Raw genomic sequence first — 24,359 nt, 5'->3', positions numbered from 1 at the left:
TGCCGTGGGGCACTGCCCAGGGGTGCAGAGGCCGGGTGCCCTTTCTCCCCCCTCACCCAGCGAGGAGCCTGCGCCCTGCTCTGCAGCCTGAAGGCCCCCTCCCTCCAGGTGCTGTCCGCTCGGGGCCAGCTGCTCGCTGGCTTTGTGGCAAACAAAATGCAGGAGGCAGCCCACTCCTCCGCTCAAGTGACTCGGCCCCTTCCCCTGCTCCACCGCCTGAATGGCCAGAATTCCACCGCTGTGGTTTTCCCACAGCCCGGCGCTGATGGTGTTTTAATTAGGCGAGATTATGAGCATCACAACACCCCAATTAATGGCCTGTTAATTAGGGCGGCACAGTGCGATTTCTGACCTGCAGCCCAGGAACCCGAGCCTCACACTGCGAGGGCTTGTTCTCGCCTTGAACGGCTGCGAGACCCCATGGGGAGCCCCTCATGAAAGAGCCAGAAGAGGAGAGAGGAGGCGCAGGCCGCCCCCCCCCCCCCCGGCCCCCCTTTGCCCCCTTTTTTAACCCCCAGCAAGGAATAACCACCCAGCCCCCCCCCGCCCGTTCTTCCTTCCTGCCACCACCCTGCGCATCTTCCCTACTTCCAATTTGAATGCCAAATATTCCGCCTGCCTCCGTCTCCACGGACACCTGCTTTCTCTCTCTCCAGCCGCACCATGCCTCCCTGCCTGCCCGGTCCCATTCAGAGCTAACTTTTCTGCAAGGTGGGAGAGAGTCTAATCTGATCTCGGAGGGCAGTTCAGCACCTCTGCGATTGTTCCCTGTGAATGGAGGCATATCTGGGAGAGTGAACAGCCCGGGGCTTTGTCAACAGGAAGTGGAAGCTGCTCACTCTCCCCCATGAAGCCTGTGATTAGAAATACAAAAAGAAGAGCAGCAGCCTTGAAGCGGGGGGGGGGGGGGGTTGGCACCCAGGTCCCCTCAGTGGCCAGCGGCTTCCCAGGGATGGCGACTCAGGCCCAGGATCAGCAGCTTGCAGACCTGCCTAAAGCCTGTTTGCACTGCTTGGTGCCATCACGAGGACAGCGGCCCCCACACAGGAGGCGCTCCCCCCCCCCAGGGGCCTCAGGAGAGGCGAACTAAAGCAGGGAGGTTCATCCTGCACCACAAAGAAGCCAAACAGCCCGCAGGAAACAGCTTGGGGCACCTTGCTTTTAACCTGCGCAGCAGCTAAGTCACTGGTGTGTTTATCAGCATGCGCAAGTGCTCCAACGCGGATGCTTCCAGCGGACCTCTGTGCCGTCAAAGAGTGCCTCCATTCGCGGATCAGGGCCGGCTGGAACACCCTGAGCCCGTGCCTCTCCGGACCCGCTGCTCAAGGGCTCCGTCAGCACTTTGCCGCAGCCCTGGGCTCAAACCCAGTCTGGGCAGGTTGGAAGGGTAAAACGAGCCCTTGGGCCAGGCTGGGAGGCCAACAGAGCTCCAGGAGGCGGCAGCCACAGCCGGGTCACCCTGAGAGCAGCCCATGCGCTGCACACGGAGGCAGCCGAGCCTGACAGGCGCACATGCACCCAGGATGGTGGCCTGTCCCGATGCGGTCGCGGCTGGACGTTCTGGCCCAGCAAGGCGCCCCTCATACCGGTTCAACCACCCCGAGCAAACTCAAGGCCCATCCCAGGGACCTCACATTTACACACTGGCCTGGTGCTGCTGGTGAGAAGGAATCCCACCCAGGGGCTGGCAGAGTGGGAGCGCCCTCTGGGGCTGTTCTGCACCCAGGACATTCTGCACTCCAGAGCTCCCAGCCCTCCCTTTCCTGCCCCACGGCCGGCTTCGGAGCTCAAGGCTGGCCTCCAGAGCGCACACGCTGCAAAATGCAGAAGCATCCCCCTCACACGGTGCCAGGGGGACAAGAAGGGCTCCCGCAGAGAGAACCCGAAGCAACCCAGGCGTGCCATCACGGGCCGGGTGCCACTGACCTTCCGCCTTCATGTAGTGCACCGAATAAGCAATCACTTTGTCCGAATTATAGAGGGGTCTCTCCCAGGCCAAGAGGATGGCCGAGCTCGACATGGTCTCTGCGTGGACGTTGCAGGGGGCGCTGGGCCGGTCCTCGGACAGAACGACCGTCAGCCGTGCCCTGGACAGGATGGAGCCCTGGCTGTTCTCGGCCATGCACTGGTAGATGGCGTCGTCCTCGGGGATGATCTGGTTGATCACCAGTTTGCTAGGCGGAGAGGGAGGCCGGGGGGTGTTAGGCAGGCAGAACTCGCCCAGGTGCCAGCTCGGCAGACAGGCGGGCAGCCGGCAAGCGAGCCTGGGCAGGGCCGAGGCTGGCTTGGGCTGGGCCGCGCTCCTCAGCCGGGGCAGGCTCACCGTTCTGGGGCGCTCTGGGGCTCCCTCGGGGGCTGCTGGGGCCAGGGCCACCGTCACCCGTGCCCAGCGTGCCCCTTCCTAGGGAGGGCAGGGCTGGCCACGGGGGTCCCGCTTGCATCAGTTCTTCCCAAGAGTCAGGCAAAGGGCCCTTTGGGGCCACCCCGCGGGGCCAGCGCTGCTCCCAGAGCGCAGCCGGCCCAACACGGCACACTCCTCACCTGTTGTACATCTTGATTCTGCCGTTGGAATGGATCTTCCTCCCGTTCTTCAGCCAGGACATCTTGGGAGGTGGGATGCCTTCGGCCTGGCAGGCAAAGCGGGCCGTGCCGGCTCGGGGCCTCGTCAGGCTTTCGGGCCACTCCACAAACGCAGGCGGGGCTGCAGCAGTGGGAGCAAGAGTGGGGGGGGGGGAGTTTGCTGATTGTCTGCTTCCCCCCCCTTTCCCCTTTTTTAGCCCATCATTATTTTAGCCCGTAAAATGTCCTGAATACCTTGATGGAACAGCAGTATTTAAGATCAGCAAGGAAGACGAAATGGCATTTCCGCAGGCCAGCCCTGGGTACAGGGCGTCCCGCCTGCTCTGGAGACGGCTGGGAAAGGGGGCGAGGCGAAGGGGAAACAGCGCAAGACCCGGCCAGGCCGGTTGCTTGGAGAGGCGTCCTGAAGGACACACATTTGCACTGAGATTACAATGACCATTTCATGTCCATTTCATGCTGTCACCACCGGCCTGGAGCATTGGAGCTGGGGCAGGCTTGAAATGTAAATGAAATACATACAGGAAGGGATCGTCGTTTCTGGAGGCAGCCCAGCGAGCCCGTCAGAAAAGGAGCTTGCCCAAGAAGGAAAGCTGAAGCCAACACGAAGCCTCTCCTGAATGCTGGAGGGGACCCTGCCTTGTCGCACCCTGTGGCCCCCCCCCACGTGAAATAAAGCACTCGAGCAATCTTCAAAACCAAAGCCAAAATGAGGAGGGGCCGGAGCCTGACGGGCACCCAGAGGAGCCAGCCCACTGCTGCACTGCCCGGGCGTCTTCCCGGGGAGCCAGGCCTCGTGGCTTCTGCGGTCGCTCACCGAGCACCACCAGAGTCGCCATTGCCGTGGTAAAGTTGCGTGTGCCGGGGATCGTGGCGCGGCAGATGTAGACTCCGGAGTGCAGCACCTTCACGTCGGAGATCATGAGGTTGCCGTTCCCAAGAACCCGGGTGTTGAAGACGTCAATGGACCGGTGGTCTGCCAGAAGAAGTGACTCTGCTTGGAGAAGGCTCAGCAGCTGGCGGGTGGCCCCAGTGCCCCACACGGCCCAGGTTCCCCCTTTTGTCCTGCAATGGCTCAACCCAGGGGCGTGCTCCGGAGTGAGCCTCCCCATTCTGGGGGACAGCCAGGGGAGCACCCAGCCTGACCCCAGGAAGCTGCAGGGCACCCATGCGAGAGGGTCTCGAGCCCCTGCTGATGCACGGACAGGCTGACCCGAAGAGGCACCCCAACCCTGGCGGTGGCTCCACAGCGCACATACTTTCCCGCAAGACATGCGTGGCTGCGACAGTGCCCGGCAGGTGCAGCCTCCACCCATGCCACTGTGCAGGATGGATCCTCAGGTCCTGAGGAGCCCGAGAGGTGGCACGGGGCTTCTGCCCTCAGGGACCTTGCCCAGCCCACAGAGGAAGCACTGTGCTGCTGGCAGGGAACTCCTGGCTGCTGTGGGGGCCCTGGGGACAGCCCGATGCTCAAGGCTGCGGCGCATGGTGCTCCCCAGGACGGAGCAAAGCAGGGAAGCAGACAAACCGTGCCTCCAGGAATCTCTTCTTTTGCTACAAGCCTTCTCCTCCACAGGGATCTGCAGGGTTCCTGGGGCACCACAGCAAAACCACGAGCCCCCCGCCCCGTTCTGCATGCGGTCGGGCTCCGCATGGCACTGGGGACCCCTGCTGTGGCAGCACTGCGGCGGAAGGGTGAATGAGCGGGCACACCGAGCCCCACGGGGTACGTGGGCTGGATACCTTATCGCTCTCCTCTCCTCTTTTCCCTGCCAAACAACAGACAAACTGGAAGTGGGGAACCTGGCCCAGCACCTGCCTTCCAGGACTCACCCAAACGGCTCCACGACACGATGGGCTTCGGATTCCCTGTCGCGATGCACTCGAAGATCACTGTTTGGTGAAGGGAAGCGGTCACGTTCTGAGGCCCTGCTATAATGGATGGCTTGTGGAAAACTGTGGCACCGGAGGCTTGAAACGGAAACAAATGGCAAGGAGTTAAGTGGAAATGTGCTGCGCACTCCCCAAGGCTGGGATCAGGCCCAAGGCACGAAAGAGGAGACGCTGCGCAAACCCCTGGGTGGTTTTTGCTTAAGCCAAATCCAGCGCCTTAGCGCCGGCGTTTGCCCACCTTGTGACAGAAAGCGCGAGAAACAACGTATTCTCCAGATACCTGGGATGACCGTGAGGGCGGCCTCAGCGCTTTTGCGCCTGTTGGCTGCTGTTGTGGCGACACAGCGGTAATTCCCAGCGTCCTTCTGCTGAACGCCGTAGATCTGCAGCACTCCCGACGGTAACGCTGTTATCCTGGGGGGGGGCGGGGAGAGAGCAGCTCTGCGTCGGTCACCAGGCACAGGCAGCCCGCGGCCGAAGCATGCAAAAGCTCAGGGTTTGGGTTTAATCCGTCCGGCCCCCGTTTCGGGCTGCTCAGTTTGGTGCCCATCCCCACGTCTCACGGCAGTGCAGGAGCCCTCCTTTCATCTCTCCCGGATCTCCCGGCAATCAGCCCCCTGGGATGGCCCTGCTGGGTTCCACTCTTATGAGAGAGGAGCAAAATGATCCCAGGTCCACTTCCCTCGCCCCAGGCAGGACTGCACACACCTCTGCCGTGTCTCCTCGCCCGCCTCCCTCAACAGCCCGTCCCTCCACCCCCGAATCCTTCCACTTGCCCTCTCCTGCCCTTTGCTGAACTCCAGGAACGTCTCGTCTTAGGTGCAGTGGCCAGAGCTGTGCACAGTGCGCGAAGCTTTGGACAAAGAGAGTGTGGCTGCGCAAGGAAGCCCTTGGGGCCGACGGATCTGAGAGTGCTGGGTGCAGAGGAGGGAGCGCAGGCCCTGGAGGGCCGGGGTCCGGTTCCTGCTCGGTCCTGGAGCTCCCTAGGCGAGCTCAGGTTGCTTTCTCTCAGCCTGCTCTCCCTCGCAGGGCGTAGATAAAATGAGATGGCTCATTACATGCTGCTCTAAACCATTCTGAATAATGGTAAGATCCAGGTAAAAGAAGAAGATGGAGAATGAAAGCTCCGTACCTGTCCATGGCTATTGGCAGAGTCGTCCGATTCACCTCCCAGGTGATGATAGCGGGAGGGTTGGAATCAATCTTGCAGGCAAACCGGGCCACGCTTCCGTCCTCGACCTCAGCGGGAAGAGGCTGAACTTCAAATGCAGACATGGCTAAAAGACGGAGTGAAAGTTGGCAGTTTGAGATGCAACGGAGAGAGCAGCCAAAACAAATGCATTGTTGCACAAAAGGGAAAAGAAAAACAACAACAACAACAGTGTTTTTGGAAGACACAGCTTTCTAAAAGCAGGAGAGTCATTTAGATGCCAGCTGAATACAATAATTACCAACATCACACGATGCATCCTTGAGATTTAATTGGACTTCAACAAAGCCACGAGGCTCTCTGGCAGGGCACGTCAAGCACAAGCCCCTCAAGGCGCACCCCGACCCACTGCACCCTCGCCCCAGGGGGCCTGCGCCCAGATGGCTCAGCCCTCCATGCCCTGCCAGGCTGAGGCCAGTAGAGGTGCTCCTGGCTCCCATCCTTCAATCGCCTGAGCTTTCATGGGGGTGGGGGTCACATCCACGAGTGGCCAATCCTACTGGGGCAGAGCTGCTCCTGCAGCTGACATGCCGGAGCTATGGCACCCTTTCCTACAGTGAAGGAAATCTAAGCTGATCAAAGAGGTCTTGCACAAGTAAGCAATCATTTGCATTGGCTTACGAGCGAGGCGGGCATGCCTCTTTAGGAATGAAAACTACTTGTATTGAAAACGTTGGACAACTCATGAGACTCAATCCAGCACATTTCCACTGTGAAAAAGGACAGAGAACGCCACCAAAAGTCCCAGGCCTCATGGGGATGCTGAGAAGCGCTGCACAGGTGAGGTGCAGGTGAGGCTGGCGGCTTGGAGGCCTCTGCTCCAAGAGCCGTCAGCACTTGGGGAGAATTGGGAAGCCAACTGCAAAAGCACAAGTGGCCAGCAGATCAGCTTTGGCTCCAGTAGGTTGGTGCCTTGACAAGTTTGTGCGGAAAGACAGACAGACTCTCTCTCTCCCGGGGAAAGAGCCCAACCTATGGCATTGGTGGAGTCATCCCAAACGCTGCTGTTTGCCTCCACTCCTGGAAGCCTTATCCACACCATTACACTCCATATCGATAAGCTCAAATACCGCTGCTGATAAGCCGCTGCTGATAAGCACAAGGTCATGCAGCACATGAAACAAGTTCTCAGGGCAGAGGCACAGAACAGCGCGCGCAGCCGACAACCAAGGAATGTCTTGCAGTCCAGTTCACCAGCCCTGCGACTGCAGGGAATGGCTACAAAGGATCTGAAAGGGAAAGCCAAGGGGGGCCCATCTCCCTCCAGAGCGCAAAATGGGAGGTTTACGCAAAGCTGCAGTAACAGAAGCTCTGCTGTAATGTAAACTGCCAGTCAGGACGGGACCACCCATCGCAAAAAGTCACGAGCACCAAGGAGCAGCATCAAGGAAGCAATGCGAGAAATAAGGGCTCCTTCAGGAAATGAAGGTGTTGCCCAAGTGAGAAGAACAAAACAGAGCAAAGCTGCGCACAGAGCAAACGCGAGCAGACGAGAGAAACGGTTTGAAGAAAAGCAGAACAACTAACCAATCATAGAAGAAGCAAGCGAACGAACAAGGCTAGGAAGGCAGCCAACTGCATAAAAAGGACCCCTGGATAAAAAGGGGGTTGGAAGAGTACTAGAGGAGGATAGGATTTCCAATAAGTTGAATTAATTCACAGCAGATAAAGCCAGATGCGGGGCAGATATCTATACCTGAAGGGAGTTTGAGGAAATGAGTCAAATGGGGGTGGCAAGAGAGGGAATTCTTTACTCTACTGAGAAGCAAACAAACCATTCAGTTGAGTAGGTATCTTAAAAGAACCAACATAAAATTGCTGCTCTCCTAATAAAATGTCACGTTTCTAGGAGTTGCCAAGATAACCCAAGTTTTTTAAAAAGGTTCAGGTGGAAACCAGAACATTACAGGCTGGTTAACATAATTTCAAGACTGAATGGAACGAAGTATGGTTAAAGACAAAAAAATATCAAGCATATGGAAAGACACAACCTAATGAAAATAATCAATAATCAAAGACACAACCTAATGAAAATAATCAATACGGCTTCTGCAAAAGTAAGTCTCATCCTGTTGAACATTTTGAGATAGGGCTCCTATGAAAAAGTTAAATTTCATGTTGGGAATCATTAGGAAAAGCGGGGGAACTGCCGTATTGTAACACCTCTATACAAATCGAGGAGCGATCAGGCTCAGAGCCCAGCGTGTCGTTCCTTTCCATGTGCCGCAGAAAGGGTCCTGCACAGCCGAGTCAAGCGCAGAAAGGAAGGGGTGACCCACAGGACCCAGGGGTTGGAGCACCGCCCCCCTGAGGAAAGGCTGCGACATCTGGGGTGGTTTCGCAAGTAAGGGAAGACCCTGCAGAGGTGGGCAAAACTCTGCGTGGGGTGGAACAAGTGAATGCTACTGGAGCCCCCAAAGCCCCTCCACGAGATGGCGGGAGAGTCAGGCCAGATCACAGGTGGTCTTTCTTCAGAGAGCAGGGCCTTTTCTGTGGCGGCATCCCAGTTATGGACCCCCCCTCCCCACAAAAACCAGATTGACCCCATCTTGGGCTACAAACAGTTTGGTTTGGCTGATTTTGGGGGTGTTAAGCAGAACATTTTGAGGGTGGCCTGTGCTGCTCCTAATTTGCCTGTTTTGCTATGAGGTTTTGTTTTCTCACCTTGGGGAGCCCTTTTGAGCAGAAAGGGCTTCTGGAAATGTTTCAGTGCATAAAGAGATAAACAGGGGCAGGCCTGGTTAGAATCTGGATTGGAGATGGCCTTCCAGGACCCTTCCAAATGCATGAATCCGGGATAAGACATACATGCACTAAACGCAAGGAACGCCGTGGGGGCTGCGGAGAGCCTCCGCTCCCTGGACGGAGGAGAGCAGGGCAGGCTGCAGAACGCCTGGGGTCTGGTCCCTTCTGGGCAAGGAGTGGGCATGGGAGCGGGGCGAGATTCATGCCTCTGCCCCCTGCTCATGTGTGTACCTTCTTTCTCTTTTGTTTCTCAGGAAGATTCCCCCGAGAGGGTGCTTCGGAGCTGCTTTAATCAATCACCAGGGCTACTGTAACGAAAATATGGTGAGTGATCGTGTTGCTATTGCGGAGGGTTAATATGTTTTCCTTTCCCCTCTGGAGTCCTGTTTACATCTGGGTTCATTCAGAAATAAAACACACGCCGTGTTTTGAAATCAATCCCTTGTGGGCCATGGCCTGGAGAAGGGGGACTCCGCGCAGCTCAGCGTGTCCGGCCCAGGTCCAAGCCGCAGCCCTTGGAGGGCGTGAGAAGTGCAAGAACGGAAAGCAGCAGCAGCTCCAGCCGGTGTCCCCATGGCCCCTGCCCCCATTACAAAGGTACTTTACCACAAGGTATGTGCCTGTATAAAAGGGACCCACAAAGAGCCTGTATATCAGCGAAAAAGGTGTGCCTGATCCATCAGGCAACACGTTTGTAAAAAGTGCATTTTAATTTTTGAAAACATTTTCAGAACTGCTGGTGGCAAGCCATGCCTCCAAAGAAGAGCGCTCCATTGGCTCTTACTCAGGAGGAGCGAAGGCGACTCAAAGCATTTCTGGGCCAGGCAAGCAGCCCTCGAGGCATCCAGCCGTCCGAATCGGCAACGGGACCCGGCATCACGCACTCTAGCACAGGTGAGTGCTGCCGGGAGCGAAAGCGTGCTTCCCTGCGTGGGGCTCGTGCCCCGGCTTCCTGGGGGAGACGAGCGGCCAGCATGCAACACTGAGCAAGCCGCAGACAGAGGCCGAGATTCCACGAACCTGAAGCAGTCGGGCAACCTCTGGACACAGTGAGCCTCCCTGCGAGGGAAGACGCAGGCTCTCCGCCTTGCCCGGAGCGAGAGGCGTGCAAGCAAAGCAGCAGCTGATTCCGGAGCACCTTGCCAGGGATCCAGGGAGGGGACCTGGCGGTCCTCCCCGCCTTCCGAAGGCATCCCTTTACCAGGAAGAACTCTGAGAGGTGTGGCAAGCGCAGGTCCCTTTTTGTGAGAATGGTGCCAATCACAGCCAGAGCTGCGCGCTCTCCAGTCACCCTGGAACCACGTGAGCTCTGTGCCCATCAGGCACGCGTCCCCTTGGCACGTGGGGGGGGGGGCAAGGGGCCTCTGCAATGCTGCGCCAGGCGAGAGGCCGGGGGCTCAAGCCCCTCTGCTTGCGGGCAGGGAAAGCACCGTGGTGGCTGCCTGAGCCGTCCAGCAGCCCCCACAGGCCGTGTGGTGGTGCAAGGGGGGCCTCTCCCCCACATCAGCAGAGCATTTCAAGGCAGGGAGGGCAGGGGGCTCCCATCCCCGAGGCGTCCCGGCCATCAGCACTGCCAGTTCCCAAATGCAAGGCGGGCAGTGCCCACCCACCAGGCTGCTCCTAGTTGGTCACGCGGGTGCCGGTCCGGGCACCGTGCGATCGCGATCAAAGCAGGGCTGCCTCACCTCCAGCGCGGTGTTTTCCTTGAGCTGCGAAAGGGCATAAATCTGCCTTGCGCAGAGAGACAATTCCACAAAGCTTTCATCAATAAATGGCTGGGGGGGGGGGCTCCAGATGCAATAAAGGGAGAGGGTCCCAGCCATCTGTCCCTCCTGCTCGGCTCAGTTCGTCACCTTTGCCCTGGCCGAGTCTCCGCAGGGCCGCCAAGCGCCAGGGCAGGGGTGCGACACGAGGGCAGCCCCGTCTCCCAGAATCACGGCGGCACTGATGCGGAAGGGCGCCCGACTTCGCCCTGGCACGCCGGCTGCCTTCGCCAGAGCCCAGTGGAGATGGGAAGGAGGGCAAGAGCAGGCGTGGCCAGCACCCCGAGGGGCTCAGCTCCTGCCCCAGCCCCGGGTGAGCAGGAAGCTGGAGGAGGCGGCTGCCCCATCCGGCCCCTCCCAGAGGGACTGCGCAGGAAGGGTGGCTCGCACGTCCTGCTCCAGCGGCAAGTCGCGAGCCCACGCGTGGCACTGCCGCAGAGACACACAGCCGCCGCCCGCGGAAGCTCTCCCAGACACCGCGAGGCAGCGAGGGGCACGTGCCTCGCGCACAGCAGAGCTCCTCTCCACTTCCTTTGCAAGACCTCTGACAGCTCATATTTGCATGCACAGAAGAGGGTTCATGCACCTAGCAACCCCCCCAAAACAGAATGTAATGGGGTGCTAGCTCATACCTGTGAGGAAAGTAAATGTGGGGGGGGGGGGACACATGATATCCCTCTATAAGTACCTCAAAGGCTGTCACAAAGCGGAAGGTCAAGATCTCTTCTTGCTGATGCCAGAGTGCAGAACACTGAATAATCAGTTCGAGTTGCAACAACCCAGATTCAGGCTGGACATCAGGAAAAGCTTCCTCACTGACAGAGCAATGGGACAGTGGAACCAGCTGCCCGGAGAAGAGGTGGGCTCTCCCATGCTAAAGAACCTAGAGAGCCCTCTGAGTGGGATGGTGTAACGTGGTGTCCTGCAACAGCAGGGGGTGGACCTGATGGCCTTCATGGCCCCTTCCCGCTCTACTGATCTATGATCTAAATTATTCTTTACAGCCACCTGAAGGATACACAAGAGCAGGAAGAAGCCAGAACAACTGCAGCTCTGAAGAGGCCGAAGAACCGCGACTTGAACCCTAGGCATCCAATCCGGCCCAGCCCGGCCCGGCCCACCTTTGCTTCCGGCGCTTCAGGCACCAGTGGCCTGCCCAGAGCTTGCTTCTGCAGACCACAAACTCTTCCCTCTCCTGCAGGGACGAATCGCACCTGCATGCTCTGCTGCTTTGGAAGGACGGACAGCCCTTGCTTGGGAGGCCGGAAGAACGAGAGCCTGGCGAGCAGCCAGCCCAACCCCCCCCCTCGCCAAGCCTCCAAGATGCCGAATCCAAGCCATGTGTGGCCCATGTGTGCACCGGGGAGGAAAAAGGGCCACGCAAGCCACGTTTCATCTGTGGCAGCCTCCATGTCGGCTGGCGTAGAGCCAGGAGCCGGGCGAGCCCCCTCAGCCACGCGGGGCGCTGCACCATCCACCGGGGGGGCTACAGATCCAACCAGACCGAAAGCCTCCGTAGCAAGAGCAGTGACTGCCATGTCCGGTGCCACTGCCATCACCACCGACGATGACATCCAGCAGGCGCACCACGCGGGACTCAAAGGGAGAGACAGCCGTTCGTTCTGGAGGCCCAAGCTGGCTTGCAGGCCGGTTTCCTGGCCACCCCCTCCCCGCACGTGAATCAGTGGCTGCCAATGCTCCCCCTTCTGACCTGCCAGGGCAGCCCACGCCCTCGCCCGCACTACGCCCGCTCACCTCCCGAGCAGACCTGCCTCGGCCTGGGATGGGGAGGCGGCCTCAGACAGGAGACGGGAGCTGCCTGCCTTCCCCGGGGGGGGGGGGGGGGGAGGGGAGGGCAGCACAGGGGATGGGAAAGGGGAGGGAGCCTGAATCCCCCCTTGATGGTGGGCCACATTCAGGCAGCGCTGTGCAGGCGCTCTCCTGACCCCAAAGCAGCCCGCCCAGTCCGAGAATGCCTCCGCCCTCTCCCTCGGAGGAGGAAGAATAGGCCCCACCGCACCCCGGCAAGAGGAATGCGAATCTGGGCCCTGGAAGGATCAATAGCCAGCTGCTCCCCTTTGGCCGAGGCGGCCACCAAAGGCCTCAGTGGAGCTCACTGACCACAGGCCAGCCGGACAAAGGCCTGCCCCCCCAGCGCTGCTTCAGGGTCCTGGAGGTCAGCCAGAAGCCTTGGCAACGGGACTGTCCTCTCCGGTTCTTGTTGGGGGGCGTGCATGGCAGGAGCGGCCTTCCACGTTCGCCTAGCGAAGGAGAGTCCCCTGAGCTGCGCAGGAGCAAACCGAGTCAGGGAAACACGGGCTGAGCCGCCATGACACGCATGAGCCTTGCGGGATGGCACACGAGGAGGAGCCCCATGACAAGGTGCCGGATCCCAGGCTCAGCTGGGCCTGCTTCCTTCGCTCTGAGTTGCTAACTCTGGCCACCGGCCGAGTGCTGGCTCCCTCCAGGGCCCCACGGCGGGCCCCGCGGGGCTGCCCACTGCCCATGCGGCTGGTCTTGGGCCTGGCCCCAGGCCGGGCAGCACAGCCGCTTGACGGAGCCTGCATGGGTGCCAGGGAGGGCGCCTCTGTAAGACTCAGCAAAGGGCAACGCATGAGCTACCCATCTCTGGAGGTAAAACAGGCTTTCCTGACATGCAGGGGGAGAGAGAGTGGGGAGACAGTCCCGGTGTTTACCCTGCTGTCTTGATTCCTGGGACGGATGCAAGGAACAGAGCATCTTCTGTTCTGCTATTTCCAAGAGCTGCTATGCCCAGAGCTAACTTCTGCTCCCAAGCAGAATCTCACATCTGATAAAGAAACCTCCATCATGCCAGCGTTTTCTGGACAGTCCTCTGATCTCTTGACAGAGGGATGGTTACGTGCTGCTTCACAGGCATGGCTAAAACTTAGAAATACCTGCTTTAAGAAGGAAAGATCCGGGACTTGTACACAGGAAAATGCGAACAAAACCCAAACGACGGGCCACCAGTGCAGAGCTCGGTGATGCACCATCTGAAAGATTGTGTGTTTCCACAGTGAAAGTTGTGACCTTTGACACCGGTCCGTGGTGCCCAAGAACCCTTTCACAGATCTGTGCAAGCGAAGGAGCAGAAATCAATAAATTCATTTAATCCAGAAGACCCTTATGCGGGGGCACACCATATATTATGCAGGGCCTAACGGGCTACCATTGTCTGAGCGGACAACATATTGCCCCTATGGATTTTTCCAGCTCTTCAGCTGTTCTCATCCCTAGCCCTTTTACTCAGCGGTGGCGGACTCGGATCTGCTTGTTTCATACCACTGCCTGTTTATGTATTAACAACTCCTGCCGTCAGCTGAGAAGCGGGTCTCCAATACAGCTAATCCAGCAAGGAGGGCCACAAGCACTCTGGCTCAGACAGGCCCCACTCAGCTGAATCTCCTGTGAAAATTGTGGGGGGGTGTCCACGTAGCCCAGAATTTATTCCCCAGCCAGGGGCCACCAGGAAGCCCCGAAAATCAGGGCCCACTGCTGCCCTCACAGATCAGCTCGACTGGTCGATCTGCAAAGCCTCCAAACGGAACAAACCACACGTCTCACCTGTGCACACGCAAACGATAAGAACAAAACGAGTCACGGGGAGGGGGCTCAGTCTGCCCCAGAGCCGCAACTGCAGGAAGCAAGCGGGGCGTTCTTCACGGGCCGAGAACGAGAAGCGGCACCCAGGCAGAGCGAAGAGCAGAACTGTTGTTCGGACCGCAGGACCCCAAACCGTCAGAGGGAGTTTCTGGGGATGAGGGCCTTTTTGCCCCTTCCAAAGAGAGACCAAGCACAAAATGACCCCCACTAAAGCGGTCGGTGGTCATTCCTCTTCAGGGCCAGGTGATCAAAGAGGAAGGCCACACCCTGACAAGGCCCCTCAAAATGGGAGGGAACGGGGAAACAGGGCTGATGCCTGGAGGTCCGAAGCATGCCCACAGCGGAGCGGCCCTGAACATCTGCCCCGCGCAGCATCCAGGGCCCCGATTCTGCAAGCCTGTCCTGAGAGCCCCGCGGAACAGCTGAAAGCAGCAACATCCCCAAGACTGGCGTGAACCACCAATCGGTCCTTGTCCAGATTTCGCGATTCATGTGGTTAAATTTATCTGTGTCCTTCACTGTCTTGGCTAAAAGATTAAAATCAAAGGCAAGCAGAACAGACTACCAGGACCTCCAAAATGCCATTAGCGCCGCCAACTGCAGTTATGAGACACAGTTACTGCGAAAGCAGCGGCAAAAACAGCAGTAAAGCCCTTCTTTGAAAACAAACTGTAAAAAAAAAAAAGCACAGGGGTGCAATGCCATGAACCAGCAAAAAAGGGGAGCGCTGGGCCAACCTCTGTGGGATGGGAACCGCCACCAGGCAAACCCCCCACCCCAAAAAACCACTCCTTGTGCCAAAGAGCAGGTACGGGTGCAGGAGGGGCTCCAGCCATTCCAGGAGCCTGCTTGAAGTGGTGCAGCAGGGTGCCCGACTGAGCCCCAGGAAGCCCAGGTTCTGCTCCCCATGCAGCCATGGGGCTCATGGGCAACTCTGAGCCAGCCACGGGTCGCCGTGAGGATGACTCCTTGGAGGAAAAGGTCGGAGGTAAAAGCAGTGCTGAAGCAGGAAGTAACACGGGGTGAGAAAGGCCAGGGAAACTAGAGCAAAGGGGGTGAGGAGGCTTAGCCAAAGACACAAGGGACGGAAAACTGGCCTTGGAGAAACAAGATGCCCGCAGCAACAGGTGGGAAGTTTGGGGATCCACCGCCCTCTGGGAAAGCCCCTCCCCCAACCTGTGGCCCAGGGCAGCCAGCTGGAGGGAGAAAGTCTGGGGGAAGAAGGCAAATAGGCCAGCCAGGTTTTCACCCAGCTCCCTACAACAGTGCTTTCAATTAGAGTGCAATTAAAGTGATGCTTATTTCCCACCTTTCTCTGGGTCATCTAAAAAGCAGGGCGGGGGGGATGCCCTGCTTTTGGTCCACACCAAAGGCCTGGGAAAGATCTGCTTGGGCAACTCTAGCCAGCAATTTGACTAGCAAAGGACTAAGATTCCCAAAGCTACTGCACACCTGTGGATGTCAGAGAGATGGAGGGATGGACCTACTTCCCCGTACTTTGGGGCGTGACCTGTATCGCAACTTTCCCTGCAAGTAAAAATCTAGTCGATCAGGGAGAGACGGAGGGTCTAGGCTTTACTGCCTCCTCACTGAAGAGACCTTCTTCCCACATCCACAGGCCTGGTGTCCAAAGCTACCCTCCATCCATCTGGCCAGCCATCCATCTCTGCTTTACCTGCCCCTGGGCTGGCACTTGCTCTGCAAGGAATCCAGCAGAGATGGGGCTTTCCCTGTCCTACCAAGAGATGCCAGGGACTAATTCTGCAAGCGCCTGCACCCAGACAACTCGCTTTCCTACCAGGCAGCAGTGAAGCAGCACCTTCTGTGATCATCACCTCGGTTAACCAGTTTGAAAATTCACTAGAAAAGAGTCCATACACTGGGTGAGCAGCTGGTCTGTGTGCACATACATGTGGTTTTTTATGCATTCAGGTCTCAACTCAAACAAAGAATTCCAGATGCTCTACCTGCATTAGCAACACGCATTTCACACTTCTAACCAAGCTCAAACTTCTGCTCAGGACAAACCCTTTTTAGTTTGTCTATTACTTATTTACCACTAGATAGTCGGAGGAGGAGAGGAAGACCAAAAAAGACCTGGTGTCACACCTTCCAAAATGACCTAAGAAGTGTCAACCTTGAATGGAAGGATAAAGAAATGGCTACTGTGGATCGAACACTTTGGAAAACACTTGTAGCCCGATGTGCTTCACGCAGGACATAAAGAAGGGGAAGGGGAAGATTATTTCCTGTGTATAGCAAGAAAATGGCCCTGTGCATTTATTTTATTTATTTATGTTATTTATATCCTGCCTTTTTCCTACAAAGGGCTCAAGGCAGCTTACACCTCCTCCTCCATGTTATCCCCACAACAACAACCCTGTGAGGTAGGTTGGGCTGAGTGTCTGTGGCTGGCCCAAAGTCACCCAGTTGGCTCCATGGCCGAGCGGGGACTCGAACCCAGATCGCCTGAGTCCCAGCCCCACGCTCTTCACCACCACGCCACCCTGGCTGCATTTCCCTCTCAGTTCTTGATTATGAACTAGAAATGCCTCCAGAAACGGTGAAATGGATCTGGGCTTCCAGAACAGATCACAGGCTCTGTCGGCTTGGGATCTGTTCCTACTAAAGTTGCCACCCCGTTTTCAAGCGCAGCTCTGCATCCACACTGCCCCGCGAGAGCCCCCTGCACAGGAGCGCCTGGGCTGCGGAACCTGAGTCGGGGGCCACACGGCCATTGCGGAGGGACGGCTGCCCTGCAGAGCCGCTTGCTTACAAGCGTGGCTGGGACGCCTCCATGCACTCGCCTATCCCTTCCAGCGGGAGGGGGGGCAGGTGGGGGGGAACCAGGCACAATGGCCGAAGCATACAGATGCCCCTCCATTTATCTTGCCTGGGCCGTGCCATAAACACGCACACAAATAGAGTGCAATAGAAAATTCATCCGAGAGAAAACAAAAGCCTGCTTTATATTATTTACACCCACAAGGCCGATGCAGGCATTTGGCCCTTGAATCCGTCTATCCCACTTGCGGTGCGAGAGCAATTTGTTACTGGAAGAGATCAAACCCCACAAGCAAGCTATTCTTTAAAAAAAATCTCTCTCCCCCCAAATTGCCTAATTAGAAGAGACAGGCCTCCAAATTAGATGTGAGGAGAGAAAATTACCGTCCTTCCCTCGATGTTCTCTAATCATTTAACCAAATATTTCTCTTTTGCATGGCAGCTGCTTCAGCCAGTCCTCTGCCAGAGCTTAGCCTTTCCCCTTCTGGCTTGCTATTCAATACAGTTCTCCTGTTATCTAAGAGTAAGAGGTTTTGTGCCACGAGGCTCTGGGTTTGGGAGGAGGGCCCCAAACATCCAGGTACCTGCCAATGCAATTAAAACATCAGAAGCTTTTGTTTTCGCCCCCAAAATGTCCACATGCATTGTCTAGCATTTGCTTGAAGTGCAGCAACGCTGGTTGTGCAGCCACCAAGATGTGAGCCCTGCTGACTAGTTTTTCACTTAGGTGGCGATTACCAGTTATAAAGGCTGGAAGCAATCGGCCCCAGTGGCACAGCTGGGCCTGCCCAGGGAGGGGGCAAAAGAAAGAGGCGGCGAGACCCAGGCCAGAAGCAGCCCTTCCAACATTTCGGTGGAAACATTCTGGACGCGGCTCTTCTCAGCCCACCGCATCAACGGGGTTGTGCTTCCGCACGTACGTGTGCGACAATTTCAGACCTGCCCTCAGAAATTCCCTTTTGTGAGCTCTCTCATTGTTCCGCACCACACTGCAGGGCCCAGCTGTTAAATTGAGGAGAGGTGAAAACAAGCCCCAGGAAGGCGACTGCCCAGGGAGCGTGAGGAGGGCTCTTTCTTTCTTCCCAGATGGCTGACAAAAGGAGGCCATGCCGAAGGCCCCTCGGACAACTGCTGTGCGAAAACAAAAGCGGAGGGAGAGCAACACTCTGGCGGGAAGCCGCGCTGGCCATAAAGTGGCCCGCGACTCAGCCCAGCGGCAGCCCCGGAGGGAAGAGCACGCACTCACAAGGCTGTCAGGATGGAGACCCGTGGACGCTTGGCAGGTTTGTGCTGCCACCCCGCGCGTGCTGGCGCAGCCCCCCGAAATCCGCGCGGCACTCTGCTGCATGAGCCCCGTTAGGACCGAGCTGTGTGTTCAGGGTTCTGAGTTCGTCACACCGAGTCAGCTGCATTTGTTTCTTCTTCGCCTCTTCGGTCAGTCAGTTGTGTCTAAGCACTGCACCAGCCCGGATGCAAACCCCGGTTAAGACCAACCGGGATTCTCTCTAAAAGAGCACCTGAAGCCATGTTGGAGCCCGGGATGGGTACCTGCCATTAACAGGCACATCAGCTCCAGTGCAACACTTCACAAGGCGTACTTGTGGCTGCCTTCCCAGTCACCTGCAACAGATAAACCTGGAATGGAAGCTTCTATCAAGGAAAGGCAGTCAGTTCTTTCCCCCTTTTCAGGCGCCTCCCATCCATCAGCAGTGATGCTCACAGTTCTCCTATAATCCACCCTCATCCAAGACAGGGTTCTGTTGCCCCCACAAATGCCTCGGTCTGCACATCATACATAAGTGCCTTCTCAACTCTGTGCTAAACTCCTCTTAAATCTTGCCAATTGCTTTGCAGTTTCCTTTAAAATTAAAGTTAATGCAATTCCCTTCCTGGTGTTATCGAGAAAGTTCGACCTCACCCTCTCCCCAAATGCACCTAAAAGAAGCAAATGTTTCCAGCGACCTGTGCTCCAAGCAGGCCTTCAGCGATACACAGGAGGCCCGCGTGCGTATTCCTCCGAAGGCCACCAGCAGATGTGAGTGGGAGCCCCTCACCTCCTGTGTTGAAGCGGGCAGACAAGCAAGGGATTCCGGTGTGCCTCCTGCTCAGGGCAGCCCCCCACCCAGCGGGTTCAAAGGGGCTTCTGCAGAAGAGCAAAAGACAGACAAACAAGTCCCCAAACTGCTTCTGTGAGCATACAGTCCTCTAGAATATTTAGAGAGATATTTGGTCTTCGGCCCGTATCCTCCGAAGACCAAATATGTGTTTCCGCGGTACAGAAAGTGAGAACAAGCAAACGATAACCATGTTCCTGTTGAACGTTAAATTAGAACAGCATGAAAAAAGGAGCTCTCCAAAGGTTTTCCAAGCTACTGCCTTGCGCATCCATCTCGAAATTTTATTTAGGGGAAAAATTCATAACCTCACCCATGCTGCCTGAATTTGCTAGCTTCTAGCATGTATCCCCCCCCCACCTCAGGTTCCCCCTTAGCCACACTCTGGTTGCATTTAAAAAGGAACTAATTTCAGAGAGACCCATTTGATCTCACTATGATTAAGCTTTTGTTCCACTTTTAGCACTAGAAGGTTCCGGCACGGGCATGGTGGGGTCGCCTCCCCGTTTCCCTGCAGAAAAGGCCTCGGCACAATACAGCCCCAACACCCAAACAACTTGGAATCCTCTTGGTCAAAGAGGCAGCACTACTAGCCTGAACCTCAAGCAAGCAGTTTAATTTTCAGATATTAGCATTTTACCCAACATGGTGCCTCACAGAGAAACTTTGGGGGGGGGGGAGACTCCTCTTCCCCCTCCCCCCCCACTACATTGGAAGAAATAGCAGCCATCTAGCCAAAATAATATTTGTTTCCACCTAAATCTGCCTTATCTCAACATACTATCTTTTGGAAAGGGCAGAGGAAGATGCAAGTGGAATTCTTTGGGCATGGATGAACAACCAAAAGGCACAGAGGCGTCTGCCTGCCTGAGGGAGCTCTGAGAGGAACCTGGTGGGGTCCCAGCTCTGATGGGCTCTTGAGATAAGGCTGGGGGAGCGGGGAGGGGGAACAGAAGGCCAGACACATTTGGATCCCTGCATTCCTCAAGAACAATTCATGGCAATCACTAACTTTGCAGCAGAGTTACATGAAAGCGCTGGCCAGTGAATGGGGGGGGTCATCTGCTCTTTATCACAAGGGTAAACCTCATCCTGGCTAGTTTCTAACCTTTTAACCCTGCGAATTCTTAATTTGCACATGAATAATGGAATGCCTGCCTAGAGAGCAAGCCTCCTCAGCTTTCTGCTCCTAACTTTTTAGACATCAAGACCCAAGCTATCCCTGCACTCAGATTTTAAACTCTGGGGCAGATTAAAGTTTCAGATTTCCAGATCCAGTGCCCAGACACCATGACACCTCCTCAGCCGAAACAAGGCAAGGCGCTGAAAGATTGGCTCAGGCCAAGGAAGGCTGCTCTCAGCCTCTGGGGCAGCAGCGGCTGCTGGTTTCATGCCCTCCAAAGCAGAAGAAAAGGGAGAGCAGCCCAGGCTCCACCTGCTTCCCATGCACAGTTCCGGCTTCTTCACAGCCACAAAGAAAGCCATTCTGTTTTTCAGAGCTGTGAAGAGATCTGAACCCCGGGAAATTTGTTTCCTTTGAATACAAGACGCTGGATCTCCTGAAGGTCCACAGAACAGAGGCGAGGAGACTTGAGGATGGTACCCAATGTTAGTCCTACATAAGAGTTCACCCACTGAAATGAGTGGGACTTAAACTAGACTAACCTTGGACACAGCCCACTGGAGACAATGCTTAATTTCTTATTCATTCATTCATTTAAAACTTTTGTACAGCATTCCTTATGCACAGCATCTCAGGACAGCTTACAATCATTAAAATCATCCCTGTATTGTGACCTGGAAAGTAGAGTGTAGCTCCTTGTCACTTTTAGGGATGTGAAATACAGGAACCACAAACTTTAGAAATACTTCAAGTGTGCAGAGTCCAACGATTCAGGAAAGGCTTTTGAGCTGTTCAATGGCCGGCCTGCCCGAGCCATAATCGCCCTTTTGTATCAGTCACCACCTCAAGCCACAATTCAAAGCAGTGGGGCCACTCTACTCAACACCAAAGTATCCAAAGCTTCCGGTCCGTGGCCCACGTGAGCCACAGCAAAATGGGGGTGTTCGCCACATTCTGGGGCTCTGTCTGCTCACCACTGCAGTGCCATTTCTGACCTTGCCATTTCTCGCGTAGGCAAAGCTCTGACCCACAAGCTCCCTCAGTAAATCTTGAGGGGGGCATCGAAGAGTTAAACCACCAAGAGGAAAGCCGCCTGCACCTCCAGGATTCTGTCACTTGCAAAGCGCATTTCAGCAAAGTTATCAAAGTTGTCAAAGCTCTCCTGGCTACAGTGGAGTCATCACAGCAAGTTTCCCCCATTTCTGAAGGCTTGTTCTTCTAGAAGAACACTTTCCCTTTCCTTGCATAAACAGGCCATGGACATCCAACAGACATGATGTGGAGGAAATGGCCTCTGAGCCCGGGCACAGGGGGCACTGTGAACTGGCAGAGGCAGGGAGAGGCCTGGTGCATCTGCAGACACACAGGCCGAGCCTCCAGTTCAAGGAGCTGCAAGCTGGTGGCCATGGGTTTCCTGCACAGTCCAAGCACTGTGGTGCTGGAAGTTTGTTCCAGTTAGAGGAATGTTTCCCAGCTTTGGCTTCACAAGCTCCCCGTAAGTCAGGAAGCAAACAGCTGGAAGCTCCCCTAAAAGACACGATGCAAAGACAACCTAGCTACCCCGACCACAGATCCGGGGGAAGATGAGGGGCAATGGGCTGGCAGGGGCCACCAACATGCCTAGGATCCCTGGGAAGGGCCCTGACAAAATGTCGGGGGCTGCCCAGGACAGTTCCCTGCCGCCATCCAGGAGGGTCCACCAGGTGAATGCAGCGCCATGAAACCGAGGGCTCTTCGCTCTACATGGCTCCATGCAACACCATAGCACCTTCCCGAACAGCAGCAGCTTCTGCCTCCCTCTCTGGGGGCAAAACCAAGGCGCTCAAGGTGCTGCAAGGCCTCCTGGCAGGCACAGGTGTGCGAGCCGAATCCTGCTGCTGCTCCACCCCTCCGCCCAATCCTGCTGGGTCACACAAGAAGAGCAACTATAGACTTTCAGCGGGCAGCAGAGAGATATATCACTAACCCTGAAAACAGCATATTAACCAAGTGTGCTTAAAAGTCAATGTTATTTAGGTAACTGAAGAGTTACTATATTCAAAATCTGGGCAGACCAGCTCAGTTGCACGGGGGTTCATGAGCGCTCTCTCATGAGTAACGAGCAAAAATTCAGACAACAGCTTTTATCCAAAACGCGTTCCTACTGTGCTGAAATGGGTTTCCCGAGGAAAGGAGCTGTGACTTACTCGCTAATGTCAGATGGGCCTTCTGACTCAGGATAGCACCATATTTGTTGAGGGCCAAGCACTGGTAGAATCCTTCATCCAGCGTTTCACCTCGTTTGCTCTCCATCTCACTGATGTATAAGGAGCCATTCGATAAAGTGTAGACACGCTCGCTCTCGGAAACCTTCACCCCGTTCTTGAGCCACGTGATCGTGATGGGAGCTTCACCATGTGCCTGGCAGTCGAGGACGACACCCTCCTTCCTGGCGGCGGTCACGTCCTGTGGCTCCTTCACGAAAAACAGCTCACTAAAGCTCAGGACTCCTGCAGACCAAAAAAGGGGAGTGGAGGGGAGGGAGAGACGTTTTTAGTGGGATCAGAGGGACACCGGCGCTGCATCTGGCCTCACACCTTCGTGACACCACCCCCAACAGGAATACGGGAAGCCACATCGGACTCTCCACAGGGCTAGCATTCAATTCGGAGAGTCTTGGTTCAGTAAAGGTGCAGTCCTTTGGAAGAAAAGGCCTATGACTCCTACCATGTTGTAGACTCATTTTCAGCCTAAACTTCCAGGGGAATGTATCCAACTTATTTGTTAGCTTAAGCCCAGAAGCAAGCTGCACACTTCCTTGTTTCTGTAAACAAACAATGTTTCTTATGGCACCTTAATGACCTTGTTATATATGCCTTAAGTTTCCTTGAGCAACCAAGTGGACTCCAATTCATGTCGGCTACACTGGCCAGCCTTGAAGACACCACCCCTTCCCACCTATGCAAAAGAAAGGGCTCTCTCCTGAAATAGGGCCCTCACCTGCAGGTTTTGCAGAGGCTTTCATTTTTAAAGCTAAATCTATCATGTTGAGAATCAGCTACCCAAATAATTGGGAAAACTTTTCAGGCATTTATTAAATTGTTCAATTAAAGCAGTCCGTTGGAAAACATTGTTGACCAAACACACACACACCGAAAAAACAAGCGTGCTCAGCAGATGGTGATGAGATCAGAGCAGGAGAGAGAGGCGGCCCATTGAGAACTTTACTTGAAGGCTGGACTTTCCGGAAGAGAGTCCCCCACGCCGCCGCCCCAAGCCCCTGAAAAGTCGCTCCCCGACACTATCGATGCTGGGGGAGGGGGGGCTGGAGAAAAGGGTGCCCAGTCCCGCACTGACTGGCGCAGGGCAGGTGGGCGCGCTGCCACCTGCAGAATTCGCCCCCCCCGCAAGGCGGCAGCGCCTCCGTGGGGCACACGGACCCCCGCCCGGGAATCGCGCGAGGACGGCGAGGGCGCACCAAGGGGTCAAGCGCTGCAGCGGCGCTGCGCCCGAGGAGCTCCCTCCCCGCCGTCCCGTGGCGGCAGCCCTGCGGGTCCCCGGCAGGGACAACCGAGCGCCAGCAGCCCGTGGAAGGGCGCGCCGCGCACGGAGCCTCGCCCCGGGGAGGCCGACCGCGGGACGGAGAGACCGCGGGCTCGCCCTGGGCCTCCGCGCTCCGAGCCCACGGCCGGAGAACCGCCTCTCCGCCAGGGGGCGCCCCGGCGCGCGGGGAGCAGCCTCCGCGGCCGGGCCGCTCTCCGCCCGCCCCACCGGGCCCTTGCGGAGCGGCAGCGAGCGGCAGCGGGGGCGCCTCGACGCCGGCCGGCCGGCCGGCCGCGCGGTGCGTCCGACCCCGGCGCCCTGCTCAGCCGGCTCCTCTCCAGCGCCGAGAAGCGCGTCCCGCTTGCCGCGGAGGCAGGAGCGGAGCGGGGCGCGGGACCCAAAGGGCCCCGGCGGGAGCGCCGCCGGCTCCGGGCCCGGCGCTCCGCAAGGGACCCTGCAGACGCGCGGCACCCCAGCGCACGTGCAGCGGAGAAGCGGCGGCGGCGGCGGGCGGGCGAGCCGAGCTGGAGGGAGGCCGGGAGGGGAGGAGTGAGCGAGCGGCCCAGCGCCTCCTCCTCTGGGCCGGTGCCAGGAGGGAGGGCCGGCCGGCCGGGCAGCCGGCAGGGAAGTGCGGGGATGCCTGGCGCCCGCCGGGCTCACCTGGGACGGCGAGGAGGAGGAGGAGGAGGCGGCGGCGGCAGGCAGGCAGCGGTGCTCGTCGGGGCGCCATTTAGCGGAGGGCTCTCTGGGCATCTCCCCTCCGGCCAGCCGCGCGTCCGTCCAGGGCCGAATGGCTTCTGGCCGCCTCCTCGCGCCCGCCCGCCCGCCGGCCGGGGGACTCTTTCTTCTCCCCTCCCCCTCCGGCCGGCCGCGCACGGACACAGCGCGAGCGAGCCGGCGGGCTGCGCGAGGGGGGCGCGAGGGGCAGCCGCGGCCGGCCGAGCCAGGCCAGGCCAGGGCGGGCGCAGGGGCGGCGCGAGGGGCTCCCCGGGGGCGCCGCT

The 24,359-nt window shown here is 57.2% G+C and overlaps 1 protein-coding gene across 1 annotated transcript in view; it reads right to left on the bottom strand.

Annotated features, from left to right (window-relative positions):
• The window catches only part of PRTG (protogenin), a 49,764-nt gene extending 26,903 nt beyond the window's left edge, over positions 1-22,861 (bottom strand). The window contains exons 1-8 of the mRNA XM_044438539.1: positions 22,816-22,861; positions 22,023-22,325; positions 5,606-5,750; positions 4,754-4,887; positions 4,414-4,551; positions 3,398-3,556; positions 2,542-2,701; positions 1,927-2,174 (exon numbers count right to left, since the gene is read on the bottom strand). Of these exons, the coding sequence (XP_044294474.1) occupies positions 1,927-2,174; positions 2,542-2,701; positions 3,398-3,556; positions 4,414-4,551; positions 4,754-4,887; positions 5,606-5,750; positions 22,023-22,325; positions 22,816-22,861 (1,333 nt within the window). The remainder of the gene's footprint in view (positions 1-1,926; positions 2,175-2,541; positions 2,702-3,397; positions 3,557-4,413; positions 4,552-4,753; positions 4,888-5,605; positions 5,751-22,022; positions 22,326-22,815) is intronic.
• Between the last annotated feature and the right edge of the window lie 1,498 nt (positions 22,862-24,359).

The sequence above is a fragment of the Varanus komodoensis genome, unplaced genomic scaffold (genome assembly GCF_004798865.1).
Source record: "Varanus komodoensis strain SLA01 unplaced genomic scaffold, ASM479886v1 scaffold33, whole genome shotgun sequence".
NCBI classification, from domain to species: Eukaryota; Metazoa; Chordata; class Lepidosauria; order Squamata; family Varanidae; genus Varanus; species Varanus komodoensis.
Note: the sequence above shows the minus strand (reverse complement) of the source record. Positions and strands in the feature narration are given on the sequence as shown.